At 35.4% G+C, this 11,203-nt stretch overlaps 1 protein-coding gene across 1 annotated transcript in view; it reads left to right on the top strand.

Annotated features, from left to right (window-relative positions):
- Positions 1–516: 516 nt before the first annotated feature.
- The window catches only part of LOC149554833 (uncharacterized), an 87,530-nt gene continuing 76,843 nt past the window's right edge, over positions 517–11,203 (top strand). The window contains exons 1-2 of the mRNA XM_089828841.1: positions 517–590; positions 3,174–6,041. Coding sequence (XP_089684967.1) covers positions 3,204–6,041 — 2,838 coding nt within the window. The 5' untranslated portion in view covers positions 517–590; positions 3,174–3,203. The remainder of the gene's footprint in view (positions 591–3,173; positions 6,042–11,203) is intronic.

Raw genomic sequence — 11,203 nt, 5'->3', positions numbered from 1 at the left:
TATTTTATTGCTATAATTTTATTTAATTTGTATATTTCATGTTTCGATGTGATGAAGTATATCATTCTCTAAATTTGATTTGTAGGAATTTTTCAGTCTCATAAAACTAAGGAAGAGTTTTAAAATTTAATTTTTTTTTGAAAAAAAAGGGGTAAAAACTTTATTGAACTTTAGAACAAGAAATTACAAAACAGCAAAAGGCCAAAGCCTCGAAAACCAGATACCACTAAATCAAGAGTTTTAAAATTTAAGATTTCTATGTATTAATGAATAGTATATATAAAACAAATAAACTTATATTATATTTTTGAAATTAGATACCTATGAAAAAAAATTATACTATATTTTTTTTGAAATTGGATAACTATAAAAAATAAATTATTATATATTTTTGACACTTCGTTATTTCCAGTCATACAAAACAAAACTAATTGATAAATATATATATTCTTACTACAAATATGGAAATTCGCGGAACAAAATATTATTTATTCTCATTTTTTTCCCTGTAGAATGCACTGTTGCTTTCACCTCCGCGCGGCTTCAAGGCTAATTCAAAGTCAAAAAGTTTTCGAACATAAAATGTGACTGTGCGTATATTTTCCTTTTTATATTCTCTTGCTATAATTTATGAATATTTTCCCTTGCTTCATAGGTATGAATTTTAACGGCTCTTTTCTTTTGGAGGGAGGCAAAATAGTTCTGTATAAGCAATCAGGGTTTAGGATTTGTCTATTAGGGTTTATGAATTTCTAATATTCTACCCACAGCCTGTTAAAAGGCTTTGGTTCGGCTCTATGGAAATAATATTTTTGTTAGAGGTGTTTCTTTGCGGTTCAATTAATTGCAGGTGTCGATACAGCCTATCGGATCATATTCAAAGCTATTTGCGGGGAGAAATTTGTTTCAATCTTGGATAGGAACGTTTTCAATTCCTATGCTAAGGATAATCTATAGACATTAATATTAGTTTTCCAGTGAAAATTGATTAGATTGTCAGTCATTTAGATGAGGGGTTGAGCCATAATTTTTTGAGAAAAGAACCGAAAAAAAATAGTCAATTGTGATATTGCTATCATAATTCAACTTTGTAGTTTTTTAGTCAAATCTATTGAATGAGTTATGGTTAACAAGAACTTCTATCTAATAAGAATGAATGTAACATTCATAACTGATTGCTTCTAATTGATGCTCACTGGATTGAAGCATTAGACCTTCCTGGGAGGTCACCTATCCTAGTATTTTTCCAAATCAAGTGTGCTTAACGATGGGTCAATGAATTTGAGCTAAAAACTATACTGCTGAATCCTGATAGCAATATCACAATTGGACTTGCTGTGGAAAGTATCTTCTACTTATCAGATAGCCAATTGGTAAATAATAACAGCCAAGACTATTGCTATTTGCAGGAGCATGGCCAAGATAATAATAGTTTTTCCACTGGAAACCCAATTGGATTTCTTCATTGGTAAAATCAGCAATTCCTGATTGACCTTGACTATCAAATATTGGAATGTATATTGGCACTGTACAGAACAGCTCATCCATTAAATTACTGAGCATGCGTCATCAGAATAGTTGTTCATCATAATTACCTAAGACAAGGCTATTTATGGTTTGAAATTAGTCAGATTCAGGAGAAATAACAAAAAATAATTCTGTTTCTTCTTGTAATTTCAGTATTAGGAGGCAGCAGGTTACCCACTTCAACCTCTCCTTATATGAATTGGGCCTGTTGAATTACTTCCATCAAGCCTCTCCTAACATCGTTAGGTGGTGATCGTTTAAATGAAGAGAGAAACTAACAATACACTGCTCCAGTCAAAAGAGTCAGTCAGGTCATGTATGTGTAAGTTACACCATTTATTACAGCACGACATTTCTAGTGCATGGCTATTTGTTAATTGATAGGTGTGTTTTTCTTACAGAAAACTTGGCAAGTACATTATGTTAAAGCACAGTTGTATAGATCTGTTTCAACTCAATTACCATTTCCTGCTATCCCATGTGGAACAATATAATAATTTTATAAAAATCATCCTATTATTATCCAAAATGAGCACATCCCAAAGTTAGTTAGTCCAATGACGACATAGTGATAACGATTTGAGAAAGATCTCAATGTAAGGCTTTTGTTGGGTATCTAACATGCTCTGAGGGAAATTAATCAGGTTTCTACAATAATGTTGAATTGACAATTGCTATTTCTCATGTTCTCACGGCGCTGTAGATGGTACCTTTCAAGCATATTTAATAACCATTTGTTTTTGTTGAGCTTTTCTCTGTTTTTGAAATAATTAAATTGACAAAATATTCATATTTAGAAGTGTCAGTAACTCAAGAATGATTTCCCTAGAAGGTGATTGAGATATTGTTCTTGCAAAGAAACTGGCTTTGTTATTCACTAGTATGTTTTGTTAGCTGTACATGAAGCTGCTTGTTTATTTAGCCTGAACAATTTGACTAGTTCTTTTTAAATATGTGTTTCTTACGTGGGTTCCTATGGAATCTGTAAATGTAATCTATTCTATTACTTTGTTAATTATTCATATCCTTATTCTCACACTTATATCCAATATGGAATTGACAACTTACCTGACTTTAGTTGGTCAAGGATAAATCTATATTGTGTTATTTTATGTGTTGCATTTTTCCATTTTCATTTTTTTCTCCTGGAATAGGTTTCAAGGCTGAACCTGTCTTATTGTTCTACTTGTTTCTTACTAGAAACTTGCCTTGCAAAGAAAGTAGTACCACAAGCGATGTGATCCTGACATCTCTTTAGGAATCTATGTCTGTGAAGTTAAAACACAATTTTCTTTGCACAACAGCATCTAGTTTGAGATGCTCATTACTGATCGTACTTTGCTTCTATATAATTCGTTGAGTAGAATTTGCTCTTGCACTCTGAACTTTAAATTGCTCATGCATTAAAGGGTTGATGATCCTTCTGTCTGACTTTTTAAAAAATTTATATCACTATATGAACATTGTAGAAGATTAGAGCACTGTGCACATAGCTTGATGCTTCCTGTATTTGATTGCATTGATTATATACGAGCATATTAATTTCACCCAATCAGGATTAGCACATAGTATCTCGCATACCTACTGCTTGGGAGTTCATTTATCTGTTTCCTAATGATCATGTTTGGCTCTTATTTCTCTTCCAGGATAAATAGGTGAACACAACTGGTGATGAAATGAATGCAGCTGATCTTATGCATTCCGGAAATTTTCATGGTCCTGAATCATGTAGAATTCAGGGAGCAGCAAATTTTGATGGGGACTCTTCAAGATTAGTATCAACAAACTTGATACACGTTCCAGGATTGCAACCTAAACAAACACAATGCAGTGAACAAAAGCAGAAATCACCCAAGGAAAGGAGAGGTGTACTTCAGAATGAGCCTGGATTACAGCCAACTGTAAGCAATGCAGAAATGAGAAGGCAATTAATTGGAAGACAACTTTTGCTGCTTTATTTTTATCATTCTAGTAAATGTTCAACTCCAGAATGTGAATGTCGGAATGGTGCATGTGTTGTCAAATACAAGCTATGGGCACACATGACTGCATGCCATGAAAGCCAATGTAATTATCCACATTGCAACGCATCCAAGACTCTTATTCGACATCATAAAAGATGCAGGGATAAATGTTGTCTTGTCTGTGGTCCTGTACGTACTAAATTATCCTCTACTAGATACACTCAGTCATCAAACCTTGGAGCATCAGAGTCTATAACTATTGTGCCAGTTTCCTCTATTATCAGCAGTTGTGTCAGATTTAACATAAATTCGGTGGAAAATTATAGAGCTTCTGTGCTGGATACAACACTGGATGAACAAACTCCAGTTAAACGGATGACTGAACCTGCCTCTTTAAACTGTTCACAGCAGGAAGTAAGAAGATCACAGGCATCTGCTGAAATTCCATGTGAGATGAAACAGGTCACCCGAATAGAAACTCAATTAAGTGAGCAGGAATCACATATGTTGAAACCTGATCCAGTGAAGTCCATCCTGGCTCCTTCTGCAAGTGACAGTTTACATGATAAACCAACTCCAGCAAAACGGAGGAAGATTGGACCTACTTTGAGCTGTGCTCAATGGGAAGTTGAGTCTAGGATGATGAAGTTTGGCGGACTGAAAACTATAAGTGTAAAGCCTATGCCACCAATTCTAGAACAACCATTAATATACAATCAGTCATCAAACCTTGGAGCAACAGAGTTTATAAACAGTGTGCCACTTTCTTCAAATAGCAACAGTTCTGTTGGATTTAACGTAAATTCAGTGGAAAGGTATAGAGCTTCTGTGCTTGATACAACACAGGATGAACAACCTGCATGTAAAAGGATGATTGAACCTTCCCATTCAAACTTTTCACAGCAGGAAGTAAGAAGTTCACAGGCATCTGCACAAATTCCATGTGAGATGCAAGAGTTCACCAGAAGAAAAACTCAATTAAGTGAGCAGAAGTCACATATGTCGATGTCTGATCAGTTGAAGTCCATCCTGACCACTTCTGCATGCGGCAGGACACTTGATATACCGATTCCAACAAAACGGAAGAAGATTGGACTCACCTCTTCAAGCTGCACTCAATGGGAAGTTGATTCAAGGATGATGAAGTTTAAGAGATTGAAAAGTGTAAAGCCTATACCACCGATGGTAGAACAACAGTTGAGATACACTCAGTCATCAAACCTTGAAGCAACAGAGTTTATAAGTAGTGCATCAGTTTCCTCAAATATCAACAGTTCTATTAGATCTAACATAAATTTGGGGGAAAATTATAGAGCTACTGCACTTGATACAACACAGGATGAACTGCCTCCAGTAAAAAGGATGATTGAACCTGCTTTTTCAAATTGTTCACAGCAGGAAGTAAGAAGTTTACAGGCATCTGCAAAAATTCCATGTGAGATGCAAGGGTTCACCCACACACATACTCAACCAAGTGAGAAGGAATCACATATGTTGCAGTCTGATCCATTGAAGTCCATCCTCTCCACTTCTGCATGTGACAGGACACTTGATATACTGACTCCAACAAGACAGAGAAGGATTGGACCCAATTCTTCAAGCTGTACTCAGTGGGAAGTGGACTCAAGGATGATGAAGTTTGACAGATTAAAAACTATCAGTGTAAAGCCTATACCATCAATGGTAGAACAACCATTAAAATCACAGAAATCACATTTCCAACAAAATTGTGAAATGAATGAATTTACTTTTTTGATCCCTCAGGCTGATAATGGGCAGATACAAGAGAAACAAAAGATGGCTGAGATTGGAATCCCTTCTTCATCTAATACTCCCAAGCAAGCTGTAAAAGAAGCAATGCGGTTTGAGCAGGAAGCCAGAAGCACACCTGGATTTGTTGGAATATCAAGTCAGAAGAAAAGGCTTACACAATTAAACACTCAAGTTTCTTTGCCTACTGGACATAACTCAGATATGATGAAGACTGAAATATCAAACACCATTGAAGTGAATCATATCCATGATAGTACAGAGGATGTTCAACCTCTAAGTAAACATAAATATATGGAACCTGCTCTTTTAACTTGTTCACATAAAGAAGTTGAAGCTAAAAGTATATCAGTATCCTCTGAAAGTGCATCCGAGCAAATGAAAACACAGAAATGGCAGCCAGAAAGACATAACTTCAATATAAAGAATTCTAGTTCTTTTGTAAGTACCAAAGAAGAACCTGGACTGCTCTATATAGAACAGACTGGGAATTCACAGCAAGTTCCTTTTCAAAAAATTGACAAATTTAATAAAGATAGCTTAAGGAATCCTCATACTGAACATGGTGTGATGCAAGAGCAATCGGTAAAGCAGGTCGGGAAAGAATATATGAAAGATATGAGGCAGATCACAAAGGATGTCTTTCCCTTTTATCGTTGCATTTCAGGAAAACTTGCAAGGGTCAAGAAAACAAAGGCTCAAGCTGCTTCTCTAATAGAGTCTTTCAACAGTGAACAGATCAGAGAGCACATTAAAGGGTTGCAACAATGGGTGGGAAAGGTGAGTAGAACAGCTTCTTGTTTTTTTTTTGATCGGTAATATTAGAATTTATATTGGTTTAAAAAAAGGATTAAACTATCATGGCAGCCATTGAAAGCCATATCATACTGGAACAAAACCCCTAGACACCCCTGCCATCCAGGCCAAAAAGTGATCGGTACATCATTCCAGCAAAAAAGACATGGCAAACATGGCACAACCCTACCCAAACCACAGGTTACTTGAACCATTTGCAGCATCATCTCAGGAAAAGTTTGGGATAGTTTCACCCATTGCAGGCACAGACACCCCCTGTTGACCAACAAAACCAGTAGAGCTCCCCATGCACTCCTCTAGCAGTGAGATATCCACTACATTCAAAACCGACTCTGTCACCACTGCAGAAGAACCCCAAGCTACGTTCCTCCTTGGTCCTGAATTGACTGGAATCCGATGTTGAACCATTGGGTGGCCGCTTTCAACCATAAGAGTTGTCGATCCACAAATTATAACCTTTCACTTCCTCGGTCTCACCTCAACCCCAAGGGCGTGTGCTTGCACTTGGGATTGCAGATACATAGTGAGCTGCCACCAGTCCATTCGTGCTATAGGCATGTGGACCTCTAGGGGCTTAGCCGAAGACCACACCAGAGGTGGCTGTAATTCCTCCCAACCACCACCAATCAAACGCCAAGTGTGGTCACACAAATGCAAACCCACCCCCAACTTTGCTCTTTGAACAATTCCTTTGGCGACAACACTCCACTTTGGCTCTAACAGTCTCTAGCCACTAGTCGTACCTCCAACTTAGACTATGCTACCATTAGAGCTAGGGTCATGAAAAGAGAAGAAATATCCAGATTTGAATGTGGCCGCCAGTCATGGATCAAATATTCTTCCCCAAAGACAAGTTTGATCACCTCCCAAAACAAGTTGTTAATGTGTGATAGCTTTAGTTGGATAAACCTATGAGATATAGTTATATATGTGTTTATTATTATATGAGATAAATTAATATAATAATAATGTATATAACTATGGTTATATATTAATTTTAAATTAATATAATAATAATAAATAACAATGGTTATATTTATTATAATATTAATTATCAATTAACAAATAGACATGTCCTTCAAAGGGCATGTCTTACTCTTATTTATTTGAGGATAGCTGCCTTTGGAAAACACATACCAATTATCATGGCAGTGCTTAATACATTTGCAGCAGATCCTCTCGAAAAATTTAACATGGTATCAGAGTCTAGTTTCAATCCTGGAAGAAATTACATATAATTTCAGTTGTAAAGCTTTTACTTGTTTTGGATAATATAAGTTTGATATCATCAATGTCAAGCTAGTGGTTTGCGGATGAGAATAAGATGTTTATCGATCAAGAACCTTTTAGGATAACCTCTGCATTAGACTTGGCATGTAGAGAACCGTATCACTTCACTGTTGTATTTATTGCAGAGTACTGGAAGTTCTGGTTCTAAATTGGTAGAGAAGATGAGCCTCCATCACTGCAGTTTTGGGGGCAGTACAGTGGTTCTAATTATGTGAACTTGCCATTACACAATCACAAAAGGATATGAATTATGTATCTGATCTGAAGATATGGGTATGAATTTGTATCTGAATATGTTTCTAAATGCAAATGTTTGTACAGTCCATGAGTCGAAACGAGGAGGATGACGTCGAACAAACTATTCACTATATATCATTCTCATGAGAATCTAAAATGTTGGCAATCTATATATTGATCTTGAATGACAGTGATTTGATGGTGTTGTATGGTCATCCGAACTATATAACAATATATCATTATGTAGCATTGGTATGATACATTACAAAGATTTGCTTGTGATCCTTCATACATTCACTAGTTTTATATGAAGGATTGCCTGTTCACAATGATGTAGTGATGCACCGCTTAATTGTTGGGTATGAAGATCACCGAAGTCACGTATTTAATATCACAAGAGTTCCAAACTGACTTGATCACCACATGTATCATTGAATGCTTGGGCATGTATGGGTCGCGGTTATTTCAAAGATGTTGAATGCCAGCATGTCCTGATCTTTAGTGAATAGTACCACGATCTCATAAAGTTGATCTGAAATTGTAGTAACACAATGCCACCCCAAGAGTATAGACACTGATATAAATAGAACATCAATGCATTTATATGTGTCGTAGATAGCAATAAATATCATCACCTTCTTATTGCAGAGATGTCCACTCAATATGTATGCAATCAAAATGTGGTAATCTTTGCAACCACCTCCAAGAATACCATGATGGAATTATACTGATATCACATTGGTATGTAAGCAATATGATCTCCAAGAATGTCAATAGTGATAAAGATCAAAGATCATTATTGGATGATGTGGGATTTGTGACTGTGCATTATAAGGGCATACATTTGGTAAAGTACTAAGGTAATAGAAGTATTGGGTAGTGATTCTAAAGGTAAGTATAATATATTATTGTTTTGTATGTAAATGGAAATAGCATAAATATATGAAATATATTTGTGTAACATCTTTTAATTTAATAATTTGTCATTATGAAATGTAAAAGAATTAGTTGATGTACATCAAGATAGTAATATAACCTCTTATAAATATAAGTGAGTATAGATTAAAGTATATCTTTAAATTAGATATTTATCTATCTTGAGTTAGAATGATCTTATATTATGCAAATAATTCTTATTTATAAGAGTTATGTTCCTTGAATTTTTCACTTTGAGAATGTTATTGCAGGAAAAGGAAGATTGAGATTCAAAGGGAGCTTGACATGTTATTAGAGGCAACCTTGAAAGAGAGGGAGAATGTTGAGGATGTTATTAATCTTCAGTAATCTCGGTGTTATTGATTAAGAGGGAGTAAACCATGATGAGATGGATTCTCCAGTGATCAATAAATTGCCACAGTCAAGAGGACCTTGATTTATACATCATGACCATGTGATTTAAATGGACCTACCCCTTGTGTATATCATGAGGAAGTGATGACTTCCAAATGATCATCACTTGTATTTGGAGAAGTTGTGATGATCTTACAATAACTTGTATTATGAGATCAAACAATTGAGTATATGGTGAATGTCTTGCATCTCAACATTCTGGGAGGCCATTACTCAAAGAGTACTTGGTGAATATCATTGATATTCTGGGAGGCCAATACTCTTGATATCAAATGTGATATCAAACCTTATTGAGTATTTGGTGAATACCGTTGATATTCTGGGAGGCCAGTACTCTTGATATCAAATGTGATATCAAACCTTATTGAGTATTTGGTGAATATCATTGATATTCTGGGAGGCCAATACTCTTGATATCATATGTGATATCAAAATTTTTTTTAGTACTTGATGGATATCGAATGTCGATATTCTGGGAGACCAAGACTTGTGATATCAAAATATTGAATATCTTCTGATAAAAAATGTTTTTATATTGTGGTGATATATGATCCTGTGTTTATCCTCCCTAGCTAAGAGGGAGTGTTAATGTGTGATAGCTTCAGTTGGATAAACTTATGAGATATAGTTATATATGTGTTTATTATTATATGAGATAAATTAATATAATAATGTATATAACTATGATTATATATTAATTATAAATTAATATAATAATAATAAATAATAATGGTTATATTTATTTTAATATTAATTATTAATTAACAAATAGACATGTCCCTTAAAGGGACATGTCTATTCATGTCTTACCCTTATTTATTTGAGGAAAGCTGCCTTTGGAAAGCACATACCAATTATCATGACAGTGCTTTATACATTTGCAGCAGATCCTCTCGAAAAATTTAACAAAAGTCATCGTTGATCTTTAACACGTTCCTTAGCCTTTTAACATTGATTCCACCTTCAAACGACAAGATGTAGCTTGTAGTCTTTAGTGAAAAGTTTGCCTTTGTCGTGTATACCATTCACACCACTAAGCATTGACTGAGAATGATGGGCAAAAAGGAAAATGTCAATGAGATAAAGGCTACAGAGAAAATTCCAGAAACCCCTCACTCCAAAGCTTATTGCATCATGACTTAACTCCACCCATACTTTGTAGTTGTCCTTTGCCACTCGAGCAATAACAACCTAGACTCCTGCCTCCATTTCCTTAAGGGGAGAATCCCAAGATCATTGATTTGGATCATTGGGTGTATAGTAAGCATGGCTTCCCTCGCTTGGACATTATTATCCATGTGAAGCTTTTCTTCACATGATAGGGGTACCATCTAGAACGAGTGGAGAGATATTGAAAATCTTTGAGATTTCAAATTTTCTTGGAAAGGGCTTGCAAAAATCATTGTTCAAATTCTCATTATTTTCTAGTCAGTCACATGTTTATCACATGTATATATCAAATGTTGATATATTCCTAAAATGTTCCAATATTTGAAAATTTTCATCTAATGAGCTTGCCACCCCAACATTCAAAAGCTATCGGCTAGTGAATTAGCCTCCCTCGATACGTGAGTTACTTTGAATTCATCCACTTTTTTGAGTAGAGTCCTGATCTACTTGACATATTTGTCGAGCTACAAGTCTCTAAATTACCTTTTGCGATACAAATCACATTCAAGATGCAATATCTGATCATTGATCTTTAACCCCAACAACGCAACTTCCATAGAAACAAGACGTTCTGCTTGGTTATTTGTCCCATCTTGCACCCTTTTTGCACAAAATGCCAAGATACTCCCATCGTCAGATCTAGCTGCCACACCCCCTTCAAAACCCCATCGAAGTTGATTTTTACCCACCCAAGCTCAAGTGGGGATCACATCACACTGTTTTTTTGTCATTGAATCAACTCTCAAATGCCCATGAATGGGCCTAAATAGCTTCTTGTTAGTATGCCATTTCTTTTGTCAATTGATGTAATTAATTTAGAAATGGGTGGAATATTTAATCATAAATATGTCGATCAAGATTGCCAACAATGTAGAATATTGATTTGAAAATGATAAGGCCAAAAGCTTATTAGACTAGATCAGTTATGACCATGCAATACATTAACTGAGGTTTGCCTATTTGTTGAGGAGGGGAATATGAGTAGGGCAAGCAGATGAGGGAATGGAGAGATGGTGGTTGTGTTGTTGTAGTACAACGGTGCTTCTTATTATTATCATATACTTTTAAGACTAAATGCT

This window comes from Cupressus sempervirens, chromosome 5 (genome assembly GCF_028749045.1).
Source record: "Cupressus sempervirens isolate cs-2001-9-10 chromosome 5, ASM2874904v1, whole genome shotgun sequence".
Taxonomy (NCBI): domain Eukaryota; kingdom Viridiplantae; phylum Streptophyta; class Pinopsida; order Cupressales; family Cupressaceae; genus Cupressus; species Cupressus sempervirens.
The sequence above is the reverse complement of the archived record's forward strand: the minus strand, read 5'-3'. Positions and strand labels throughout refer to the sequence as shown.